Source organism: Oncorhynchus keta, chromosome 4 (assembly GCF_023373465.1).
Source record: "Oncorhynchus keta strain PuntledgeMale-10-30-2019 chromosome 4, Oket_V2, whole genome shotgun sequence".
NCBI lineage: Eukaryota > Metazoa > Chordata > Actinopteri > Salmoniformes > Salmonidae > Oncorhynchus > Oncorhynchus keta.
Genome location: NC_068424.1, coordinates 15,836,460 through 15,862,177, shown reverse-complemented (window position 1 = coordinate 15,862,177; position 25,718 = coordinate 15,836,460). Strand labels below are relative to the sequence as shown.

The 25,718-nt window shown below is 46.0% G+C and overlaps 4 protein-coding genes and 1 pseudogene across 5 annotated transcripts in view; 3 read left to right on the top strand and 2 right to left on the bottom strand.

The window, feature by feature from the left end:
- The window catches only part of LOC118373794 (bromodomain-containing protein 4-like), a 34,300-nt gene extending 31,355 nt beyond the window's left edge, over positions 1-2,945 (bottom strand). For both annotated transcript variants that reach the window (XM_052501560.1, XM_052501559.1), the window contains exons 1-3: positions 2,810-2,945; positions 996-1,815; positions 14-163 (exon numbers count right to left, since the gene is read on the bottom strand). In XM_052501560.1, the coding sequence (XP_052357520.1) occupies positions 14-163; positions 996-1,814 (969 nt within the window). In that variant the 5' untranslated portion in view covers position 1,815; positions 2,810-2,945. The remainder of the gene's footprint in view (positions 1-13; positions 164-995; positions 1,816-2,809) is intronic.
- A 6,472-nt stretch (positions 2,946-9,417) lies between these two features.
- On the top strand, positions 9,418-14,480 carry zgc:194621 (uncharacterized protein LOC795037 homolog). Its single transcript, XM_052501557.1, has 5 exons — positions 9,418-10,138; positions 10,754-10,812; positions 11,048-11,131; positions 13,778-13,851; positions 13,978-14,480. The coding sequence occupies exons 1-5, from the start codon at positions 9,720-9,722 to the stop codon at positions 14,020-14,022; spliced, it is 681 nt and encodes a 226-aa protein (XP_052357517.1). The 5' UTR covers positions 9,418-9,719; the 3' UTR covers positions 14,023-14,480.
- Positions 14,481-14,792: 312 nt separating this feature from the next.
- On the top strand, positions 14,793-17,581 carry LOC118378718 (E3 ubiquitin-protein ligase TRIM35-like; annotated as a pseudogene).
- Positions 17,582-17,588: 7 nt separating this feature from the next.
- Positions 17,589-18,153, top strand: LOC127906007 (zinc-binding protein A33-like; the record flags this gene model as incomplete). Its single annotated transcript, XM_052498291.1, has 1 exon — positions 17,589-18,153. A coding segment is annotated over one exon (555 nt), but the record flags the coding sequence as incomplete, so codon positions are not given.
- Positions 18,154-21,053: 2,900 nt separating this feature from the next.
- LOC118378716 (lipocalin-like) lies at positions 21,054-25,054 on the bottom strand. The gene is made up of 6 exons (XM_052501549.1): positions 24,887-25,054; positions 24,485-24,624; positions 24,331-24,410; positions 24,119-24,232; positions 21,338-21,439; positions 21,054-21,215 (listed from the first exon to the last, which is right to left on the bottom strand). Exons 1-6 carry the CDS (start codon positions 24,974-24,976, stop codon positions 21,196-21,198), a joined length of 546 nt encoding a protein of 181 aa, XP_052357509.1. The 5' UTR covers positions 24,977-25,054; the 3' UTR covers positions 21,054-21,195.
- Between the last annotated feature and the right edge of the window lie 664 nt (positions 25,055-25,718).

The window sequence follows — 25,718 nt, the reverse complement described above, 5'->3', positions numbered from 1 at the left end:
TGTGTGTTGTTACCATCTGGGTCCTGAGCAGCATCTGGTCTCGGCTGGAACAAGAACTCCGACCTAGGAGCAAAGCCTGCTGGGATACCCTCTGTCTGACAGACGAAGTGCTCTGATAGGCTTGCACCAGAGTGGGTGTATCCAGGGGGCGAGGGAAATGTATCTGACAGAGAGAGAGAGAGGGGTATTTTGGAGGTATCTTGAATACTGTACTCTAGGTTAAAGGAAAGTAAACCAATTGATCCAGGAATGGACGTGGTTGTCTGTGTAGTCAATTGTGTGTGAATTTGTGTATGTGTGTTTGTTTGTGCCTGTGTCTGTGTGTGTCTGTGTGTGTTTGTTTGTGCCTGTGTGTGTGTGTGTGTGTGTGTGTGTGTGTGTGTGTGTGTGTGTGTGTGTGTGTGTGTGTGTGTGTGTGTGTGTGTGTGTGTGTGTGTGTGTGTGTGTGTGTGTGTGTGTGTGTGTGTGTGTGTGTGTGTGTGTGTGTGTGTGTGTGTGTGTGTTTGTTTGTGCCTGTGTGTGTGTGTGTGTGTTTGTTTGTGCCTGTGTGTGTGTATGTGTGTTTGTTTGTGCCTGTGTGTGTGTATGTGTGTTTGTTTGTGCCTGTGTGTGTGTGTGTGTGTGTTTGTGCCTGGGTGTGTGTATGTGTGTGTGTGTGTGTGTGTGTGTGTGTGTGTGTGTGTGTGTGTGTGTGTGTGTGTGTGTGTGTGTGTGTGTGTGTGTGTGTGTGTGTGGTGTGTGTGTTTGTTTGTGCCTGGGTGTGTGTGTGTGTATGTGTGTATGTGTGTTTGTGCCTGTGTGTGTGTATGTGTGTTTGCTTGCCTGTGTGTGTGTGTGTGTTTGTTCCTGTGTGTGTGTGTGTGTGTGTGTTTATGTGTTTGTTTGTGCCTGTGTGTGTGTGTGTGTGTATGTGTGTTTGTTTGTGCCTGTGTGTATGTGTGTGTGTGTGTGTTATAGTGTGCCACTTTTGTTTATTTTTCTCTATTTTCAATTACCTGTCTGCTGGCCGGGGTATGGAAAGGCGTGATTGGTGGAGAGGTGGGTGTGGGGACTGGCCTTGCGTTACCATTGGTCAAGGAGGAAGTCCCGGGAGCAGAAGACATGTTGCTATGGTTTACAGAGGAGGGGGGCAGAGAAGTGATGGCTGATACAGTGGGGGAGGAGCGGGAGGGAGTGAGTAGAGGGGATGTAAAGTGGATGGTGGGGGGAGTGAGGGGGAAAGGAACAGGTTTGTGAGTGACTTTAGTGGGGGCATGCGTGGGTGTAGGTAGAGAGGGTGTAAGTGTGGGGGGAGTAGGGTTGGAGATGAGTATTGTAGGGGTGACGGGGTTGGGAGTAAGTGAGGGGGAAGTCGGTGTACATGTTGGGGTGGGGTTGAGTACCATAGGGGTGAGGGTAGTGAGGGTTTTATGAGTGAGAGTAGGGGGAGGTGAGGGGGTGGGGTTCAGTTTAAGGGGATTGGGGGTAGGTGTAGAGGAGGAAGAGGGTGTGCATGTAGAGGTGAGGGTGAGTGTACTAGCAGAGGGAGTGAGGGTGAGTGTACTAGCAGAGGGAGTGAGGGTGAGTGTACTAGCAGAGGGAGTGAGGGTGAGTGTACTAGCAGAGGGAGTGAGGGTGAGTTTAGAAGGGCGAGGGGGATTCAGTTTAGGGGGAGTAGTAAGGTTGTGAGCAGATGAAAACCTATTGGGGGACAGGGGGCTGGGGCTCCTGGTGGGTCCCTCTCTGGTCTCTGTTCTCTCTCCCTCTGTCTCTGCTCTGCTCTGAGTGCATGTCTCCAAGGACGGGTCTGGCTCCATCCCTCTAGGATTCAGCATGCTGCAGGAGGACACACACAGTATCAGACCTCTGTCTCTGTTTTACATTGTAGTTAATGATTTGGGGCGACAGGGTAGCCTAGTGGTTAGAGTGTTGGACTAGTAACCTGAAGGTTGCAAGTTCAAACCCCCGAGCTGACAAGGTACAAATCTGTCGTTCTGCCCCTGAACAGGCAGTTAACCCACTGTTCCTAGGCCGTCATTGAAAATAAGAATTTGTTCTTTAACTGACTTGCTTGGTTAAATAAAGGTTTAAAAAAAACAGCGCCACCTTTGGTCAAATCAGGAACTTTTCCCACAAAAGCGTTGAGACCTATGCACTTCAAATTTGTAATGACTTAATTTATAATGGAAATATACGGGGATAATCATTGCCTTTAATTATCATGTTTACTATGACGATGCTTAGGCTACTTTGTCAACAAATATCCTGCCAAGAAAATCCCAACCTATTAAAAAATGTGGGTGCCATGGAATGTTCTATCAAAACCACCAAGAAATAGTAGCCTGCCCAAACCAGTTGTGACGCATGCAGCCGAATCTATTCTCTCTATCCATCAACAAAGAGGAAATGTATGTTTGTTTATCTATAGGCTACTCCTTCTGTCAATGTCAGTGAAAGAAGGCTGAACTGCGTTTCTGTAAATTACAAATGACAGTCAGTAGGCTAAAAGGGGCGTGCGTGTGACATATTGCGCGCTCCACTTCCTGGTATTAGAGAACACAGAATGTGTATTCAACAGCAGCACGTCATATCACCAGCCCCGATAAAATTATCTTTATGACTTTGCGTCGCTTGTGACGAACCTGCCACAAATATAACGTGGCAGGTAAACACTATCTTAATCAGACGCGGATGTTTCAACAACAAGTGTGAAATATATGCTACGAATATTTCAGAGTAGCTAAATGTGAGTTTATGATTAATAGAGTCACCCCAATGATTCATAAACGATCCCATCTGTGCTCCCCTTACCACCCCCACACCTCCATACCTGCCGGGGTCTGTGTGGAGGCAGACCGCTCAGGGAAGCCAGAGAGTCGGGTGCGATGTGCCAGTCAGTCCGCCAGATGGGAGGAATGGAGATAGAGTACAGTAGCGTGGAGCTGTGACGCTCAAAGAGAGCAGAGAGCGGAGAGAGAGGCAAGACAGCACCACGCACAGTGCAGGAGGACCGCACTCAAATTGTGTGTGTATGGAGTGTTTTTTTATGTCAATGTTAAATTAAATAAAAAACTTTTTTAAGCCCATGTTTTATCATAATACAAATATTTTACGGACCAAGACGGACCCCCTGAACACATCGACAATAGACACTCATGAAGCATCGCAGACCAAGGCAAACTACTACTTCAAGGTCTCTGAGCGAGTGATGTCACCGATTGATAGCCATTTCACATCAGTTACACTCACCCTCCTTTGTCCTCCTTCTCCGCAGTCAAACCCAGCAGCTGGGCAGAGCCCAACTCAGTGATATGGGTCAACAGCATCAATGTAACAGTATTACTTCCGTCCCTCTCGTTGACCCAACGTAAGCTCGAACCAGGGACCCTATGCACACATCAACAACTTCCCTTCCACAAAGCATCGTTACCTATCGCCCCACAAAAGCCACAGCCAAAAAGATGCCTAGGACAGTAGATACTCTAGTCTAGTGCATGCAGTATTGTCAGTGGAGGAGGATTGATAGTGTAGAGTGACATGCACCGCATTTGATGGGCAGGAGTTATGTTTGAAACATTAATTTAATTAAGTTATGTAGCCTATTGATTCCTTCATGATGAATAAATAATATGAAAACTGCCAAGGTTGCTAGACTTTAGAAAAGCAAACAATTACTAAATAAACAGAAAAATATACAGTGCATTCGGAAAGTATTCAGACCCCTTCACTTTTTCCACATTTTGTTATGTTACAGCCTTATTCTAAAATGTATTAAATAGTTTGTTTTTATTCTCATCAATCTACACACAATACCCCATACCCCATAGTCGACAAAGCACTGAAATTTGCATAAGTATTCAGACCCTTTACTCAGTACTTAATGAAGCACCTTTGTCAGTGATTACAGTCTCAAGTCTTCTTGGGTATGATGCTACAAGCTTGGCATACCTGTATTTGAGGAGTTTCTCCCATTCTTCTCTGCAGATCCTCTAAAGCTCTGTCAGGTTGGATGGGGAGTGTTGCTGCTCAGCTATTTTCAGGTCTCTCCAGAGATGTTCGATCGGGTTCAAGTCCGGGCTCTAGCTGGGCCAGTCAAGGACATTAAGAGACTTGTCCCGAAGCCACTCCTGCGTTGTCTTGGCTGTGTGCTTAGGGTTGTTGGAAGGTGAACTTTCACCCCAGTCTGAGGTCCTGAGCGCTCTGGAGCAGGTTTTCATCAAGGATCTCTCATCTTGAAAAAACACATACTAAAAATGTGGAAATGAATCAATCCGCCATCCTTAACACAGTAGAAAAAGTAATGATTTATTATTGAAATATTGAAATAGCATGGACGACTGTGAAAAACAAATTGATACAATTTAAGGCCAAGTGGCAAACAATAATGCAGGCACTAGAGATGGAGGTGTGAGCAGGCACTAGGGATGGAGGTGTGACCAGGCACTAGGGATGGAGGTGTGACCAGGCACTAGGGATGGAGGTGTGACCAGGCACTAGGGATGGAGGTGTGACCAGGCACTAGGGATGGAGGTGTGACCAGGCACTAGGGATGGAGGTGTGACCAGGCACTAGGGATGGAGGTGTGACCAGGCACTAGGGATGGAGGTGTGACCAGGCACTAGGGATGGAGGTGTGAGCAGGCACTAGGGATGGAGGTGTGACCAGGCACTAGGGATGGAGGTGTGACCAGGCACTAGGGATGGAGGTGTGACCAGGCACTAGGGATGGAGGTGTGACCAGGCACTAGGGATGGAGGTGTGAGCAGGCACTAGGGATGGAGGTGTGACCAGGCACTAGGGATGGAGGTGTGACCAGGCACTAGGGATGGAGGTGTGACCAGGCACTAGGGATGGAGGTGTGACCAGGCACTAGGGATGGAGGTGTGAGCAGGCACTAGGGATGGAGGTGTGAGCAGGCACTAGGGATGGAGGTGTGAGCAGGCACTAGGGATGGAGGTGTGACCAGGCACTAGGGATGGAGGTGTGACCAGGCACTAGGGATGGAGGTGTGACCAGGCACTAGGGATGGAGGTGTGACCAGGCACTAGGGATGGAGGTGTGACCAGGCACTAGGGATGGAGGTGTGACCAGGCACTAGGGATGGAGGTGTGAGCAGGCACTAGGGATGGAGGTGTGACCAGGCACTAGGGATGGAGGTGTGAGCAGGCACTAGGGATGGAGGTGTGACCAGGCACTAGGGATGGAGGTGTGACCAGGCACTAGGGATGGAGGTGTGACCAGGCACTAGGGATGGAGGTGTGAGCAGGCACTAGGGATGGAGGTGTGACCAGGCACTAGGGATGGAGGTGTGAGCAGGCACTAGGGATGGAGGTGTGACCAGGCACTAGGGATGGAGGTGTGACCAGGCACTAGGGATGGAGGTGTGAGCAGGCACTAGGGATGGAGGTGTGACCAGGCACTAGGGATGGAGGTGTGACCAGGCACTAGGGATGGAGGTGTGAACAGGCACTAGGGATGGAGGTGTGACCAGGCACTAGGGATGGAGGTGTGACCAGGCACTAGGGATGGAGGTGTGACCAGGCACTAGGGATGGAGGTGTGACTAGGCACTTGGGATGGAGGTGTGACCAGGCACTAGGGATGGAGGTGTGACCAGGCACTAGGGATGGAGGTGTGAGCAGGCACTAGGGATGGAGGTGTGACCAGGCACTAGGGATGGAGGTGTGAGCAGGCACTAGGGATGGAGTCATTGTTTGTGTGCTTCTGTAAGTTGTTGTTCTTAAGTATATGTTTGTATCTGGAGTGAACAAATGTGTAGGCTCTGAAGACGTCTATATTGGCCTGCTAATATAGGACTAGTAAAGGCCCAGTGCACTACTTTTTGTGAGAACATAAACTAAATGTGTTTGAGTGTTTAATAACATTTGTATTATCAGATTAACTGTTTTGTAAAGATAATTATCAGACTCAAGTTACTTGTGGAATATAAAAATACTTGCTTGATATATGTTTTCCAGGTTCTTGAAATACTTTGCAAATGCAATGTATTTCTTTGTGAAAACTGACACTCTTATCCAGAGCAACTTAGTGAATGACATCACAGAGAAAATGACAGGGTTTTGTTCTTTCTGAAAATCCATTAGAATGACATCACAGAGAAAAGGACAGGGTTTTGTTCTTTCTGAAAATCCATTAGAATGACATCACAGAGAAAAGGACAGGGTTTTGTTCTTTCTGAAAATCCATTAGAATGACATCACAGAGAAAAGGACAGGGTTTTGTTCTTTCTGAAAATCCATTAGAATGACATCACAGAGAAAAGGACAGGGTTTTGTTCTTTCTGAAAATCCATTAGAATGACATCACAGAGAAAAGGACAAGGTTGTGTTCGTTCTGGATTCTATTAGAATGACATCACAGAGAAAGAGACAGGGTTGTGTTCTTTCTGGATCCCATTAGAATGACATCACAGAGAAAGAGACAGGGTTGTGTTCTTTATGGATCCCATTAGAATGACATCACAGAGAAAGAGACAGGGTTGTGTTCTTTATGGATCCCATTAGAATGACATCACAGAGAAAGAGACAGGGTTGTGTTCTTTATCAATCCCATTAGAATGACATCACAGAGAAAGAGACAGGGTTTTGTTCTTTATGAATCCCATTAGAATGACATCACAGAGAAAGAGACAGGGTTGTGTTCTTTATGGATCCCATTAGAATGACATCACAGAGAAAGAGACAGGGTTGTGTTCTTTCTGGATCCCATTAGAATGACATCACAGAGAAAGAGACAGGGTTGTGTTCTTTATGGATCCCATTAGAATGACATCACAGAGAAAGAGACAGGGTTGTGTTCTTTATGGATCCCATTAGAATGACATCACAGAGAAAGAGACAGGGTTGTGTTCTTTATGGATCCCATTAGAATGACATCACAGAGAAAGAGACAGGGTTGTGTTCTTTATGGATCCCATTAGAATGACATCACAGAGAAAGAGACAGGGTTGTGTTCTTTATGGATCCCATTAGAATGACATCACAGAGAAAGAGACAGGGTTGTGTTCTTTCTGGATCCCCATCACAGAGAAAGAGATGACATCATCAGAGAATGACATCACAGAGAAAGACAGGGTTGTGTTCTTTATGGATCCCATTAGAATGACATCACAGAGAAAGAGACAGGGTTGTGTTCTTTATGGATCCCATTAGAATGACATCACAGAGAAAGAGACAGGGTTGTGTTCTTTATGGATCCCATTAGAATGACATCACAGAGAAAGAGACAGGGTTGTGTTCTTTATGGATCCCATTAGAATGACATCACAGAGAAAGAGACAGGGTTGTGTTCTTTATGGATCCCATTAGAATGACATCACAGAGAAAGAGACAGGGTTGTGTTCTTTCTGGATCCCATTAGAATGACATCACAGAGAAAGAGACAGGGGTGTTGTCCCATTAGAATGACATCACGTTATGGATCCCATTAGAATGACATCACAGAGAAAGAGACAGGGTTGTGTTCTTTATGGATCCCATTAGAATGACACCACAGAGAAAGAGACAGGGTTGTGTTCTTTCTGGATCCCATTAGAATGACATCACAGAGAAAGAGACAGGGTTGGGTTCTTTCTGATCCCATTAGAATGACATCACAGAGAAAGAGACAGGGTTGTGTTCTTTCTGGATCCCATTATAATGACATCACAGAGAAAGAGACAGGGTTGTGTTCTTTATGGATCCCATTAGAATGACATCACAGAGAAAGAGACAGGGTTGTGTTCTTTCTGGATCCCATTAGAATGACATCACAGAGAAAGAGACAGGGTTAGGTTCTTTATGGATCCCATTAGAATGACATCACAGAGAAAGAGACAGGGTTGTGTTCTTTCTGGATCCCATTAGAATGACATCACAGAGAAAGAGACAGGGTTGTGTTCTTTATGGATCCCATTATAATGACATCACAGAGAAAGAGACAGGGTTGTGTTCTTTATGGATCCCATTAGAATGACATCACAGAGAAAGAGACAGGGTTAGGTTCTTTATGGATCCCATTAGAATGACATCACAGAGAAAGAGACAGGGTTGTGTTCTTTATGGATCCCATTATAATGACATCACAGAGAAAGAGACAGGGTTGTGTTCTTTATGGATCCCATTAGAATGACATCACAGAGAAAGAGACAGGGTTAGGTTCTTTATGGATCCCATTAGAATGACATCACAGAGAAAGAGACAGGGTTGTGTTCTTTATAGATCCCATTAGAATGACATCACAGAGAAAGAGACAGGGTTGTGTTCTTTATGGATCCCATTAGAATGACATCACAGAGAAAGAGACAGGGTTGTGTTCTTTATGGATCCCATTAGAATGACATCACAGAGAAAGAGACAGGGTTGTGTTCTTTATGGATCCCATTAGAATGACATCACAGAGAAAGAGACAGGGTTGTGTTCTTTCTGGATCCCATTATAATGACATCACAGAGAAAGAGACAGGGTTGTGTTCTTTATGGATCCCATTAGAATGACATCACAGAGAAAGAGACAGGGTTGTGTTCTTTCTGGATCCCATTAGAATGACCTCACAGAGAAAGAGACAGGGTTGTGTTCTTTATGGATCCCATTAGAATGACATCACAGAGAAAGAGACAGGGTTGTGTTCTTTATGGATCCCATTAGAATGACATCACAGAGAAAGAGACAGGGTTGTGTTCTTTATAGATCCCATTAGAATGACATCACAGAGAAAGAGACAGGGTTGTGTTCTTTATAGATCCCATTAGAATGACATCACAGAGAAAGAGACAGGGTTGTGTTCTTTATGGATCCCATTAGAATGACATCACAGAGAAAGAGACAGGGTTGTGTTCTTTATGGATCCCATTAGAATGACATCACAGAGAAAGAGACAGGGTTGTGTTCTTTCTGGATCCCATTAGAATGACATCACAGAGAAAGAGACAGGGTTGTGTTCTTTCTGGATCCCATTATAATGACATCACAGAGAAAGAGACAGGGTTGTGTTCTTTATGGATCCCATTAGAATGACATCACAGAGAAAGAGACAGGGTTGTGTTCTTTATGGATCCCATTAGAATGACATCACAGAGAAAGAGACAGGGTTAGGTTCTTTATGGATCCCATTAGAATGACATCACAGAGAAAATGGCAGGGCAACAACTCTTACAATTTATGACTATTGAATCCTGCAAGACACTGTTCTTAAATGAACTACCTTTTTTTGCAGAGATGCTGAAAAAAAAACATTTTACCATAACTACAGATGTCTACTGTATATCTAATACTAGTGTGAAATTATTTTTTCGTCAAAAAGATTCGTTTTTTGTTGTTGAAAAAAATGCTTTTTCCAAGAAGGATATAGATTTTGTTGAAAAAAGTATTATCAATTTTTTTATTATGATTTTTCAGGGGGTGCCCTCCGCTACCCCACTTCCTGCTGCTATGCTCATTACAAGGTCAAGCATCCTTTGGGGATTCTGCCCAGTCAGTAATCGGATTACAGTTAAAACCTTTTGAATTTAATTTGCCCCGGCAGCCTGCGCGTGGCACGGGATTCCACGTCAACAAGCGGTTGCCAGGTGAAGGCAGACAAGCCAGACAGTTCCACAGCATCCAGCACCTCACAGGCTAATAGCCTACTAATTCAGAGATTTGATAAAACCATTGTAGAACCGAATCAACTATTATTGACAAGGTGAGATGATAAGGAATTTATTTGGAGCCTTGACCGAGCCTATATATTTGTTATTGATAAAATGCCGACCACAAGGGTTATCAAGCAAAAACCTGTTATTGAAACGAAAACAAGAGTCGTCGAAGTGAAAACAAAACCGGTTGAAACGAAACCAGCATCGACAACTCAACACAAAGTCACAGCTCCTCGCAAACCGCGGGCGTCGAGCTGTCCCAGATGTATCCATAGCGACCGATGCGAGACCACGAAGACCCAGCAGCAGGTCAAGCTGTGCGCTCCCAGGTGCGATAGGAGAGCGAGATCAACCTCCACCGCTCCCAAATCAACACTCTCCTCTTCGAAATCAGCTGTGCTCTGTCAAAAACCAACAGCCACGTCTCCAAAATCAACTGTAACTTCTTCAAAGTCTAAAGAAGCATCTCAGGCGAGGCAGGAAGAGGAACGGACTTCGAGACCCAGGGCGCACTATGCAATTCAGAGGTGAGAGGGACAGCTGAAGTACTTGTCCTCTTCAAGAAGGCCCTATGGGTAGTCAACCCTGGTCCTGGAGAGTTGCTGGGTTTGAATATTTATAGGCTACTCTAGGCTCCAGCCCCGGTCCGACACACTGGATTCTCGGCTGGGACCTTTGATTAGCTGAACCAGTTGTGTTACTCTATAGCAAGGTTGGAATGAAAGCCTGCACACCCAGTCGCTCTCCAGAAGGCTTGGTCACTCGTGCCCTATGAGAGGACTCCTATAACCTACCTCAGTATACTCTAGCCCTATCTGTATGGTTATTTGCAGGTGTGTGGTGTGTTGTATACAGCTAGCTGGTAGCTGGAAATAGCTCAGTCTTCAGCACCAAGCCACCTGCTGCTGGTTCTATAATCCTACCTACCACCAGCTGGCACGCAGGTGTTGTGTCAAGCTCTGTACCCTCACCAGATCCTGTTAGGCCCTTTATTACATGTTACAAACTGTCACTTAGACGTTTGGCATTTGAATTTCAGAGTAGCTTAGCTGAAAGCCTGTCCAATTTGATGTGAACTGCCAGACTGGCTTGTCACATTGGCATGACATTTTATTGAATGAATTTCTGTTTGTCGGTTTCAGTCACAAAGCTTTCACGGTCATCCCTCCTAACCCCAAGAAAAGAATAGAGATCCAGCAAAGTGAGTCCTTTGTCTTTGACTGTGTTTTGTGACACTGAGAGGAATGTGCTTGTCATCATCATTATCATCCTCTTCCTCCTGTTCCTCCACACCATCATCATCCTCATCTAGGATCAGCCTAGAGGGGGAAGCCCTAAAATTAATTGCCCTGTTCATTTGTTGATTGGGGGGAGGGAGGGGTGTGTGTGTTTTAATTGGTTGATTAAGGGAGTGTGTGTCTCTGATTGGTGTGCAGAGGCGGAGGCAGAGCTGGCAGCTTTGGAGGATCTGAGGCTGAGCAGAGCTACACCCTATGTCTCCATTGACCCCAGCAGTGTTGGTGAGATATGGCTACAGATTGTAACACCAGATAATGTGATTTAACCCCACAATTTCACATTTATACTGGTAGTTACAGTTGTGGCTATACAAAACGTTGGCAGATATTTTTAAACTAACCTGGTATAGGCGATACTATCTTCGTCCTCGATTCGTGGAAACAGGAGTCTCGTAAAATATCTGTGTCTAGTTGCAGGGGGTTTGTTTGAATTTAGAAAATGCTCTGTTATAAAAATAAATCTAAATGTTTTGCACCTTGAAGTAATTGAACAATGTGTGTGGCACCACTGGGGCAGCAGGTAGCCTAGCGGTAAAGCGTGTTGAGACAGTAACACATAGGTTGCTGTTTTGAAAATCTGTCCACGTGCCCTCGAGCAAGACGCTTAACCCTAATTGCTCCTGTAAATCAATCTGGACAACAGCATCTGCTAAATGACTGACTTGTAAATATATTTTTCAAATCTTTGATTGAGACAGATGGGTCCACGATGACAGACACCTGTCTCCATCAATGAGAAAAGACTTGAAATAGACAAGATGGCGGGGTACACATTGTTGGATTGCTTCATGGAGCAAAACCTTTATTTATTTTAATAACTGAGCATTTTCTAAATTCAAATGGACACAGACATTTTATGAGACTCCTGTTTCCACGAATCGAGGACGAAGGTATTATCGCCAAAACCAGGTTAGTTGAAAAATCTCTGCCTACGTTTTGTATAGCCACACCTGTAACTACTAATATAGCCACACCTGTAACTACTAATATAGCCACACCTGTAACTACTAATATAGCCACACCTGTAACTACTAATATAGCCACACCTGTAACTACTAATATAGCCACACCTGTAACTACTAATATAGCCACACCTGTAACTACTAATATAGCCACACCTGTAACTACTAATATAGCCACACCTGTAACTACTAATATAGCCACACCTGTAACTACTAATATAGCCACACCTGTAACTACTAATATAGCCACACCTGTAACTACTAATATAGCCACACATGTAACTACTAATATAGCCACACCTGTAACTACTAATATAGCCACACCTGTAACTACTAATATAGCCACACCTGTAACTACTAATATAGCCACACCTGTAACTACTAATATAGCCACACCTGTAACTACTAATATAGCCACACCTGTAACTACTAATATAGCCACACCTGTAACTACTAATATAGCCACACCTGTAACTACTAATATAGCCACACCTGTAACTACTAATATAGCCACACCTGTAACTACTAATATAATGGTTCAGTTTTGGGGAGTTACAATCTGTAGCTAGGTGACACACACACACACACACACACACACACACACACACACACACACACACACACACACACACACACACACACACACACACACACACACACACACACACACACACACACACACACACACACACACACACACACACACACATCTCCAAGCACATAGATGCAGTGATAAACAAGGTGAGTCCTTGAAGAGTTAAATGTTAATAATGAGTCTAATGGGATTAGAATGACATGCTCTAACATGTTTCACAGCAACCAGCATACTCTCCCTTGTGGAGCACTGTCTGGAGAACACCAGCATACTCTCCCTTGTAGAGCACTGTCTGGAGAACACCAGCATACTCTCCCTTGTGGAGCACTGTCTGGAGAACACCAGCATACTCTCCCTTGTGGAGCACTGTCTGGAGAACACCAGCATACTCTCCCTTGTGGAGCACTGTCTGGAGACATTACTGTGTCTCTGTCGGTAGATACCAGCATACTCTCCCTTGTGGAGCACTGTCTGGAGAACACCAGCATACTCTCCCTTGTGGACCACTGTCTGGAGACATTACTGTGTCTCTGTCCGTAGATACCAGCATACTCTCCCTTGTAGAGCACTGTCTGGAGACATTACTGTGTCTCTGTCGGTAGATACTAGCATACTCTCCCTTGTGGAGCACTGTCTGGAGACATTACTGTGTCTCTGTCGGTAGATACCAGCATACTCTCCCTTGTGGAGCGCTGTCTGGAGAACACCAGCATACTCTCCCTTGTGGAGCACTGTCTGGAGAACACCAGCATACTCTCCCTTGTGGAGCACTGTCTGGAGACATTACTGTGTCTTTGTAGGTAGATACCAGCATACACTCCCTTGTGGAGCACTGTCTGGAGAACACCAGCATACTCTCCCTTGTGGAGTACTGTCTGGAGAACACCAGCATACTCTCCCTTGTGGAGCACTGTCTGGAGACATTACTGTGTCTCTGTCAGTAGATACCAGCATACTCTCCCTTGTGGAGCACTGTCTGGAGACATTACTGTGTCTCTGTCAGTAGATACCAGCATACTCTCCCTTGTGGAGCACTGTCTGGAGACATTACTGTGTCTCTGTCGGTAGATACCAGCATACTCTCCCTTGTGGAGCACTGTCTGGAGACATTACTGTGTCTCTGTAGGTAGATACCAGCATACTCTCCCTTGTGGAGCACTGTCTGAAGACATTACTGTGTCTTTGTAGGTAGATTTATCTGCTGTAGTTCTATTTATAGCCACAAGGGCGCACCGTGGTACAACTATTTGTTTTAGTTTATATGAGACGGGTGGATTCCGTAAAATTGTGTGTGTGTGTGTGTGTGCGCAGGTGGGAGTCTGAGTCTGGAGGAGGTGCGGCTAAAGCAGCAGCAGGAAATGCAGACCAGGAGGAAGCAGAGACAGGTTAGACACACATGCACAAACACACACACACACACACACACACTGAGTAGGAGATATTGTCAAGATATTGTATGTGATCATAATAGAGTGGATCTGTTCATATATATTCTTTATATATTGTTTCAGATGAAGAAATATATGTTTGAGACGTCACCCGTGGTGTTGGGATGAAGACTGAGCCACAGAGAGACAGGAAGCTGAAGTTATCATTAAAATACAGACGCATCGTCATCATGTGAATGATGCTTGTTGCCTGTATGTCTAAGTCCAGCACTGGGATCACACATTGTCTAAGTCCAGCACTGGGATCACACATTGTCTAAGTCCAGCATTGGGATCAATGTCTACAATGTTTCAGTGTCACACTGTATTATTTTATATTTTGTACCAAATAGATTTCATGTTAGTTTCATTTAGTAAAAAAAAAATATTGTTAAGTGGGCTACAAAGGTTTTACTTCCATCCCTCTGTTTAATAAGTATCACAATGAACTGTACAAATGGCTGTTGTTCATATAAACAAAATGGCTGCAGAACATTGTACTCCTTCTCTTTACCCTCGTTGTTCATGCTTTCTCTCCCTTTCTATGTTTATAAAGTAACACGTGAATAAAACCCTCCTATGGAATACTTCTGAGTTTTACTTTGAAATGTCTCTACAGCCACGAGTAGAGGACAGATTACAGCATCCAATCATCCTGTCATTCTAATGATGACACAACCCTATAGAATCCCTCCTCTCCTCCCATTGTCAGGTGTGTTTTGTATACCATGTAACCTACAGAAGATTTGTGTTAGCTCTTGTGGCACAGACACAGTAAAGGCGAGGGGCTTAATCATGGGCTGTGTCTGTTTTGAGATTGCAATTTAGTGGTGAAATTATTATTTACTTTGTGAGCTGTGCGTACAGGGCGTCAAATAGGCCCTACTCATCACGTGATCATGGTTTCCTGGTCTCAAAGCTCCACCTCCTACGTGACTTCCCTTTCAGAAGTTTAGTGTGTGAACATCGATGGTTGACGGTATCGATGATCTGTCATGTGTTCTCTAAACTACCTGCTCGGAGAAACCAGACTGAACACACAGAAAACCCTGGGAGGAGAGAAATGACCTTTACAACTACCGTGAGAAATACATACTAAAAACAGGGATCTCACGCTGCTGCTTAATCACACTAGGTTTTTAACAATCAGAATCAAAAGTGAAAGTTAACTTTTGTACAAGGCTCGGTCATTCCAGAGGAGGGATTGTCACAAGAACAAAATGGCTTCCAGATTATCTCTCCAAGAGGACGATCTATCCTGTGCTGTGACATCTTCAAGGATCCTGTCATCCTGTCATGTAGTCACAGCTTCTGTAAAGCCTGTCTGCAGGAATACTGCAGGGGGAAGGCAGAAAAGGAATGTCCAGTTTGCAGGAGAAGATCTTCAAGGGCAGATCCTCCCTGTAACCTGGTCTTAAAGAACCTGTGTGAGGCCTTCTTACAGGAGAGGAGGCGGAGAGATTCAGGGGAGTCTGAGGAGCACTGCAATCTGCACAACGAGAAACTCAAGCTCTTCTGTCTGGATGATAAAACAGCCCATCTGTGTTGTGTGTCAGACCTCAAAAACCCACAAAAAACATGACTGCTGCCCCATAGACGAAGCTGCACAGGACCACAGGGTACAGTAGAATACAAATAGTAATAGAAACACACAGAAAAACTCAAACAACAGCAATATTAAACAGCGGCCATTGTCTGCATATTAAGTAACAATGAAAAACTATAGTTGCACAGCATTCTAACCTGTATTCACATCACATTTTAACATGGAAAGGGATGTTCCTAAAAATTCCCCTTTGTTAATACACTTTGACTCCTCCATCTATTTCTCTCTCATATTCACTCAACCTCTGCTTATGCCAGGAAGAACTCCAGACGGTCCTGAAGCCCTTACAGAAGAAGCTGAAGGGCTTGAAGGAAGTTAAGGATATTAAAGTAAGGATAATGACTCGATAGCGTTGTGCAGAATATGTATGATCCAGTGTTTATGCAGATAGTTTACTACCGTTCCTCTCACTGTCTCCAGAACAAGGCCCAGAGCACAGAGATACGGATCAGAAAGGAATTTGAGAAGCTCCACCAGTTTCTACGAGAGGAAGAGGAGGTGAGGATAGCTGTTCTGAGGGAGGAAGAGGAGCAGAAGAGTCAGGCGATGAAGGAGAAGATTGAGGAGATGAGCAGAGAGATATCATCACTTTCAGACACAATCAGAGCCTTAGAGGAGGAGCTGAGAGCTGAAGACATCTCATTCCTGAAGGTCAGCACTGCTCTCTCTAAATTGACGTGATGTGTTGGTATGTGTATTGGTTGACTGATAAATATTGATTGTTTAATTTAATCTTGTCTTCTGTTTTTTTTTCAGAACTATAAGGTCACAGTGGTAAGGTAAGTGATCTGCCTCCTATCTTTCTCTTCTCTGTGGTTCTGAACCCAACCCTACAGCAACACTGACTCCTGAATGTTCTTCCAGAACCCAGTGCACACTGCCGGATCCACAGCTGGTCTCAGGAGCACTCATAGATCTCTGATCTCCCTCCTCAGATTCTGTGATTCTGGACCCCAACACTGCCAACCCAACCCAACACTGTATCTCTGATCTCCCTCCTCAGATTCTGTGATTCTGAACCCCAACACTGTATCTCTGATCTCCCTCCTCAGATTCTGTGATTCTGGACCCCAACACTGCCAACCCAACCCAACACTGTATCTCTGATCTCCCTCCTCAGATTCTGTGATTCTGGACCCCAACACTGCCAACCCAACCCAACACTGTATCTCTGATCTCCCTCCTCAGATTCTGTGATTCTGGACCCCAACACTGTATCTCTGATCTCCCTCCTCAGATTCTGTGATTCTGGACCCCAACACTGCCAACCCAACCCAACACTGTATCTCTGATCTCCCTCCTCAGATTCTGTGATTCTGGACCCCAACACTGCCAACCCAACCCAACACTGTATCTCTGATCTCCCTCCTCAGATTCTGTGATTCTGGACCCCAACACTGTATCTCTGATCTCCCTCCTCAGATTCTGTGATTCTGGACCCCAACACTGCCAACCCAACCCAACACTGTATCTCTGATCTCCCTCCTCAGATTCTGTGATTCTGGACCCCAACACTGCCAACCCAACCCAACACTGTATCTCTGATCTCCCTCCTCAGATTCTGTGATTCTGGACCCCAACACTGCCAACCCAACCCAACACTGTATCTCTGATCTCCCTCCTCAGATTCTGTGATTCTGGACCCCAACACTGCCAACCCAACCCAACACTGTATTTCTGATCTCCCTCCTCAGATTCTGTGATTCTGGACCCCAACACTGCCAACCCAACCCAACACTGTATCTCTGATCTCCCTCCTCAGATTCTGTGATTCTGGACCCCAACACTGCCAACCCAACCCAACACTGTATCTCTGATCTCCCTCCTCAGATTCTGTGATTCTGGACCCCAACACTGCCAACCCAACCCAACACTGTATCTCTGATCTCCCTCCTCAGATTCTGTGATTCTGGACCCCAACACTGCCAACCCAACCCAACACTGTATCTCTGATCTCCCTCCTCAGATTCTGTGATTCTGGACCCCAACACTGCCAACCCAACCCAACACTGTATCTCTGATCTCCCTCCTCAGATTCTGTGATTCTGGACCCCAACACTGCCAACCCAACCCAACACTGTATCTCTGTTCTCTGTCCTCAGATTCTGTGATTCTAGACCCCAACATTGCCAACCCAAAGCGCATCCTGTCTGAGAACCTGACCAGTGCCATATACAATAAAGAGAGACAGCAGCTTCCTGAAAACCCAGAGAGATTTAATTACTATAAAATGGTCTTGGGCTCTGAGGGCTTTACCTCCGGGACACACAGCTGGGACGTTGAGGTAGGGTTTAATACAGCCCTGGGTGTGATAGCAGAGTCTGTCCAGAGGAAGGCAAAAGTAGAAAGTGGATTCTGGTGTTTAAGCCTTTGGTGTGCAAGCCCCTGTGATGCTTATGGTTATGATATTGATGGTGATATTCGATATAAAGTAGAGTCCCCTCCGAGGCCAGACATCCAGCTCAGATTGAGAAAGAAACCGCAGAGGATCAGAGTGCAGCTGGACTGGGACAGAGGGATGCTGTCATTCTCTGACCCTGATAATAACACACATTTATACACTATTACACACACTTTCACTGAGAGACTCTTTCCGTACCTTCTCAATGAATGTGCCCTCCAGCCAACCAGGGTAGGCCTCTGATGGTGGAACAGAACACCTAGAGCCTCTGATGGTGGAACAGAACACCTAGAGCCTCTGTGATGGTGGAACAGAACACTTAGAGCCTCTGTGGTGGTGGAACAGAACACTTAGAGCCTCTGTGATGGTGGAACAGAACACTTAGAGCCTCTGTGGTGGTGGAACAGAACACTTAGAGCCTCTGTGATGGTGGAACAGAACACTTAGAGCCTCTGTGATGGTGGAACAGAACACTTAGAGCCTCTGTGATGGTGGAACAGAACACTCAGAGCTTCTGTCTATAATGGTGGAACAGAACACTTAGAGCCTCTGTCTATAATGGTGGAACAGAACACTTAGAGCCTCTGTCTATAATGGTGGAACAGAACACTTAGAGCCTCTGTCTATAATGGTGGAACAGAACACTTAGAGCCTCTGTCTATAATAGTGGAACAGAACACTTAGAGCCTCTGTCTATAATGGTGGAACAGAACACTTAGAGCCTTTGTCTATAATGGTGGAACAGAACACTTAGAGCCTTTGTCTATAATGGTGGAACAGAACACTTAGAGCCTTTGTCTATAATGGTGGAACAGAACACTTAGAGCCTCTGTCTATAATGGTGGAACAGAACACTAAGAGCCTCTGTCTATAATGGTGGAACAGAACACTTAGAGCCTCTGTCTGTAATGGTGGAACAGAACACTTAGAGCCTCTGCCTATAATGGTGGAACAGAACACTTAGAGCCTCTGTCTATAATGGTGGAACAGAACACTTAGAGCCTCTGTCTGTAATGGTGGAACAGAACACTTAGAGCTTATACTGTAGAATGTTATTTGTGTTTCTTGTCTCAGTTATGAATTGCTCTAAGCAGGAGAAAGACAAAGCCTGGGAAGCAGTTAGTTAGGTAAACGCATTAACTTTGTTATTTTTGCATGTGGCTGAAGCTCTGGTTATTTTTAAATCCATGAGCCTTGAAAATTGTTATATTTTTACTATGCATTCTTTATTTTGTTTTTAATATTGAATTGTATAGATATGAATTGGCTGAAAATAATTCGAATTTGTGATATAAATCACTCAATATATAATTTTAATATTTTGTCAAATGAATTTTAATAAAAACATACTGTATATATTCTTGTAACTGAAGCAATAGCCTGACAATTGCTGTGTTATTCGTGTCATTCTCTGCTTCTACCAGTAGAGGGCAGAGTACACCACATTTACTCTCTCACTCTCCAGCCACCACACACCTGCACCCTGTCATTTTAATGATGACTCAACCCAACCTCCTTCCCTCATGCGGCGTTCAGGACAACTGGGAACTCGGAAAAAAACGAGCTCCCACTGAAAAATAATTTAGAATGGTCATCCAACTCAGAATTCCTCTTTCTATAGCTCCGACACAGTTGTCCTGAAAGCACCAAAAGCCTGTTTGATATTGCTGCCTCTACTTACATCGTTTCGTCTCACACTTCACTCCGAATATGAAGACCTCAACCAGGTTAACACAACCAGGTCGTCACAACCAGGTCAACACCACCCAGGTCAACACCACCCAGGTCGTCGCAACCAGGTAAACACAACCAGGTAAACACAACCAGGTCGTCACAACCAGGTCAACACCACCCAGATCAACACCACCCAGGTCATCACAACCAGACACCGACCAATGTGACAGTAGGGATCATGTGTATGTTTTTAAAGATTATTTATTTCAATGAGAAATCTGCAGTAAAAAAAATAATGTGTACAGTGGTTTATAGGAATAGTGGGGATTAAAGGTGAAGGGGTTTGTTCTGCTGGGGGAGGGGGTGGCTGGGGTTTGTTCTGCCGGGGGAGGGGGTGGCTGGGGTTTGTTCTGCCGGGGGAGGGGGTGGCTGGGGTTTGTTCTGCCGGGGGTAGGGGGTGGCTGGGGTTTGTTCTGCCGGGGGAGGGGTGGCTGGGGTTTGTTCTGCCGGGGGAGGGGTGGCTGGGGTTTGTTCTGCCGGGGGAGGGGTGGCTGGGGTTTGTTCTGCCGGGGGAGGGGTGGCTGGGGTTTGTTCTGCCGGGGAGGGGTGGCTGGGGTTTGTTCTGCCGGGGGAGGGGTGGCTGGGGTTTGTTCTGCCGGGGGAGGGGTGGCTGGGGTTTGTTCTGCCGGGGGAGGGGTGGCTGGGGTTTGTTCTGCCGGGGGAGGGGTGGCTGGGGTTTGTTCTGCCGGGGAGGGGGTGGCTGGGGTTTGTTCTGCCGGGGAGGGGTGGCTGGGGTTTGTTCTGCCGGGGAGGGGTGGCTGGGGTTTGTTCTGCCGGGGGAGGGGTGGCTGGGGTTTGTTCTGCCGGGGGAGGGGGTGGCTGGGGTTTGTTCTGCCGGGGGAGGGGGTGGCTGGGGTTTGTTCTGCCGGGGGAGGGGTGGCTGGGGTTTGTTCTGCCGGGGAGGGGTGGCTGGGGTTTGTTCTGCTGGGGAGGGGGTGGCTGGGGTTTGTTCTGCTGGGGGAGGGGGTGGCTGGGGTTTGTTCTGCCGGGGGAGGGGGTGGCTGGGGTTTGTTCTGCCGGGGGAGGGGGTGGCTGGGGTTTGTTCTGCCGGGGGAGGGGGTGGCTGGGGTTTGTTCTGCCGGGGGAGGGGTGGCTGGGGTTTGTTCTGCCGGGGAGGGGTGGCTGGGGTTTGTTCTGCCGGGGAGGGGGTGGCTGGGGTTTGTTCTGCCGGGGAGGGGGTGGCTGGGGTTTGTTCTGCTGGGGAGGGGTGGCTGGGGTTTGTTCTGCCGGGGGAGGGGGTGGCTGGGGTTTGTTCTGCCGGGGGAGGGGGTGGCTGGGGTTTGTTCTGCTGGGGGAGGGGGTGGCTGGGGTTTGTTCTGCTGGGGGAGGGGTGGCTGGGGTTTGTTCTGCTGGGGGAGGGGTGGCTGGGGTTTGTTCTGCCGGGGGAGGGGTGGCTGGGGTTTGTTCTGCCGGGGGAGGGGTGGCTGGGGTTTGTTCTGCCGGGGGAGGGGGTGGCTGGGGTTTGCAGTCTTCAGTCTTCTTCCAGGAAAAGAGTTTGGATGTGAAATGGAGACAGATGCCAGTTGAAGAGTAGCAGAGGGAGAATGGGATGAGTGAACATTTATGCCTCGGCACATTCACCTGCAATAGAGAGGAGGGAGAAAATAGTGAGGAGATTATTTCTACCAGGGAAGCACATTCATATGTATCTGATCACCATAATAATATTGTACATCTGTGTGTGTGTGTGTGTGGTGTCGTACCATTGTTGGGCAGGAAAACAATGTTCCCAGAGAGGATTCCTGTATCCAGAGAGAACTGCATGAACTTCTTCTGGACATCTGCACTCACCTCTGGAGTGCGACCTACAACCACAACACAACCAGGTTAACACAACACGACCAGGTAAACACAGCCAGGTTAACACAATACGACCAGGTTAACACACACAACCAGGTTAACACAGCCAGGTTAACACAACACAACCAGGTTAACACAGCCAGGTTAACACACACAACCAGGTTAACACAGCCAGGTTAACACAACACAACCAGGTTAACACAGCCAGGTTAACACAACACAACCAGGTTAACACAGCCAGGTTAACACAACACGACCAGGGTACCACACACAACCAGGTTAACACACACAACCAGGTTAACACGACCAGGTTAACACAGCCAGGTTAACACAACACGACCAGGTTAACACAGCCAGGTTAACACAACACAGCCAGGTTAACACAACACAACCAGGTTAACACAGCCAGGTTAACACAACACAGCCAGGTTAACACAACACAACCAGGTTAACACATCCAGGTTAACACAATACAACCAAGTTAACACAGCCAGGTTAACACAACACAACCAGGTTAACACAACACAACCAGGTTAACACAGCCAGGTTAACACAACACAACCAGGTTAACACAGCCAGGTTAACACAACACAACCAGGTTAACACAGCCAGGTTAACACAGCCAGGTTAACACAACACAACCAGGTAAACACACACAACCAGGTTAACACAGCCAGGTTAACACAACACGACCAGGTTAACACAACACGACCAGGTTAACACAGCCAGGTTAACACAACACGACCAGGTTAACACAGCCAGGTTAACACAACACGACCAGGTTAACACAGCCAGGTTAACACAACACAGCCAGGTTAACACAACACAACCAGGTTAACACAGCCAGGTTAACACAACACAGCCAGGTTAACACAACACAACCAGGTTAACACATCCAGGTTAATACAATACAACCAAGTTAACACAGCCAGGTTAACACAACACAACCAGGTTAACACAACACAACCAGGTTAACACAGCCAGGTTAACACAACACAACCAGGTTAACACAGCCAGGTTAACACAACACAACCAGGTTAACACAGCCAGGTTAACACAGCCAGGTTAACACAACACAACCAGGTAAACACACACAACCAGGTTAACACAGCCAGGTTAACACAACACGACCAGGTTAACACAACACGACCAGGTTAACACAGCCAGGTTAACACAACACAACCAGGTAAACACAGCCAGGTTAACAAAACACAACCAGGTAAACACACACAACCAGGTTAACACAGCCAGGTTAACACAACACGACCAGGTTAACACACACAACCAGGTAAACACAACACAAAAGTTTAACACAAGCAGGTTAACACAACACGACCAAGTTAACACAACACTACCAGGTTAACACAACTAGATTAAAACAACCAGGTTAACAAACACTACCAGGATAACACAACCAGGTTAGCACAACAGAACCAGGTTAAAACAACCAGGTTAACACACACAACCAGGTAAACACAACAAAAAACTTTAACACAAGCAGGTTAACGCAATTGGGTTAACCACACAACCAGGTAAACACAACAAAACCCAGTTAACACAACAAAACCAGGTTAACACAAGCAAGTTAACACAACACAACCAGGTAAACACAACACAACCAGGTTAACACAGCCAGGTTAACACAGCCAGGTTAACACAACACGACCAGGTTAACACACACAACCAGGTAAACACAACAAAACCCAGTTAACACAAAACTACCAGGTTAACACAAGACTACGAGGTTACCACAACCAGGTTAACAAACAATACCAGATTAACATAACACAACCAGGTTAGCACAACACAACCAGGAAAACACACACAACCAGATTAACACAGCCAGGTTAACACAACACGACCAGGTTAACACACACAGCTAGGTAAACACAACACAACTAGGTTCACACAACACAAAAATTTAACACAAGCAGGTTAACACAACCAGGTCAACACAACGCGACCAAGTTAACACAACGCTACCAGGTTAACACAACACAACCAGGTTAACAGAACACTACCAGGTTAACACAACGCGACCAGGTTAACACAACACAACCAGGTTAACAGAACACTACCAGGTTAACACAACGCGACCAGGTTAACACAACACAACCAGGTTAACAGAACACTACCAGGTTAACAGAACACAACCAGGTTAACAGAACACAACCAGGTTAACACAACACAAGCAGGTTAACAGAACATAACCAGGTTAACAGAACATAACCAGGTTAACAGAACACAGCCAGGTTAACAGAACATAACCAGGTTAACAGAACACAACCAGGTTAACAGAACACAACCAGGTTAACAGAACATAACCAGGTTAACAGTACACAACCAGGTTAACAGAACACAACCAGGTTAACAGAACATAACCATGTTAACACAACACAACCAGGTTAAGACAACCAGGTTAACAGAACATAACCAGGTTAACAGAACATAACCAGGTTAACAGTACACAACCAGGTTAACAGAACACAACCAGGTTAACAGAACATAACCAGGTTAACAGAACACAACCAGGTTAACAGAACACAACCAGATTAACATAACCCACCTGTAACATGACCATGCTAAAACCAGAGACCAAAGTGAAACTGTGATGAATGACACAAAACATGAGAATCTAAAGGTGTGAATTAATTTCAGACATGCAGGCAGCCAGACAGACTTACTGAAGAGTTTGTTGACCACGTCAGTTACTCCGTGTTTGGTCTTGATGGTGTGGATCAGAGCAAAGTCATCATACTGGACAGCTACCACACGCATGTCATTTTCATTGTTCCAACCTGAGAGAGAGGGAGAAAGAGTTATGTTAAGTTATGTTAACTGTGTGTGTGTGTGTGTGTGTGTGTGTGTGTGTGTGTGTGTGTGTGTGTGAACTCACGCTGGCTGGTGAAGGTGAAGCGGCCTGGTATGTCAGTCTTCTTGGCCACTTCGGTCATCCTCCAGCAAGAGCCATCAGCGCTGAGAGAAAGAGCAGCATCAATATGAGTGAAATGGACACACACACACGGACACACACACACACACAAACTCACTTCTGGTTGGCGCAGCTGATGTCCAGGTCACCTTCGGCAGTGGGCAGCATCATGGAAGTTCCCATCTTCATATCAGCCTTACGGTTCATAAACCACTTGGCGTTGGTGGCAAAGCCCACGACCCACCACTTACCAGCCATCTGGGGAGAGAGAATATAGTTTGAAGAAAAAGAAGAACCACTATTCATTCATTCTCACAATGCAAATTGATTTAATAGTCATGGCAGATGATCGATCCACTGTCCTCTCTCTACTCTGACCCTCCTCAACTCCAGAATCTCTTCTCTCTCTGCACTTGTACTGTACAGCACTCTTCTCTCAACTCTTTGCCTGCTCTCTTTTTGTTGTTGTAGCCTTTCTCATTTGTTTTATCAGTTCTCTCAGTCTTTCTTTCTCTCTCACCTTCTCCAGGTTGAAGTCTTTCTGAGGCATGACGTTGACACAGGCGACCAGCGTAGCGCACAGCAGAACTCCCATTATGCTCAGCCTCATGGTTACAGATCTGTGTGTGTGACGGCTCGACTCTCCGGGGTGTGTGTGAGGAGGAAAATGAGTAAGGTGGGAGCTGTCTGAGGGTCCTTATATCCTCCAACATTCTTCTCTTCTCTACTCCTCCCCTCTTCTCCCCCTTGTTTCCAGTTAGTCCCTCCCCTCTCCATCCCTCAAAGATGTAAATCTCACCCTTATACAACTGCATGAGGAGGTGGGGGAGAAGTCAACAATGTAAGCAGAATGATTTTCTGCTGTCCTCTCCTTTTCTCTCATCTCCTCTCCTTTTCTCTCTTCTCCTCTCTCCTCTCCTCCTCTCCTTTTCTCTCATCTCCTCTCCTTTTCTCTCTTCTCCTCTCCTTTTCTCTCTTCTCCTTCTCCCTCAAGTCCTTTTCTCTCATCTCCTCTCCTTTTCTCTCCTCCTTCTCTCTCCTGTCCTTTTCTCTCCTCTCCTTTTCTCTCTTCTCCTTCACTCTCCTGTCCTTTTCTCTCCTGTCCTTTTCTCTCTTCTCCTTTTCTGTCCTTTTCTTTCTCCTCTCTCTTCTCCTTCTCTCTCCTCTCCTCGCCTTCCCTCTCCGCTCCTTTTCTCCTCCTTCACTCTCCTCTCCTCCTTCTCTCTCCCCTCTTCGCTCCTTTTCTCCTCCTTCTCTCTCCTCTCCCCCAACAATGATAGGATTTACCTATTTAGACAAGTCTGATTCCTGGTATGAACAACCTCCACCCTGAAATCCACATGTAAGCATGA

Excerpts from the sequence above, each read along its gene's own strand:
- zgc:194621 (XM_052501557.1), top strand. The coding sequence starts at position 9,720 with ATGCCGACCACAAGGGTTATCAAGCAAAAACCTGTTATTGAAACGAAA. Across the intron at positions 10,139-10,753 it reads GCGCACTATGCAATTCAGAG|TCACAAAGCTTTCACGGTCA; the intron begins GTGAGAGGGACA and ends TGTCGGTTTCAG. Across the intron at positions 11,132-13,777 it reads CATTGACCCCAGCAGTGTTG|GTGGGAGTCTGAGTCTGGAG; the intron begins GTGAGATATGGC and ends GTGTGTGCGCAG.
- LOC118378716 (XM_052501549.1), bottom strand. The coding sequence starts at position 24,976 with ATGAGGCTGAGCATAATGGGAGTTCTGCTGTGCGCTACGCTGGTCGCC. Across the intron at positions 24,625-24,886 it reads AAGACTTCAACCTGGAGAAG|ATGGCTGGTAAGTGGTGGGT; the intron begins GTGAGAGAGAAA and ends CTCTCTCCCCAG. Across the intron at positions 24,411-24,484 it reads ATCAGCTGCGCCAACCAGAA|CGCTGATGGCTCTTGCTGGA; the intron begins GTGAGTTTGTGT and ends TCTTTCTCTCAG.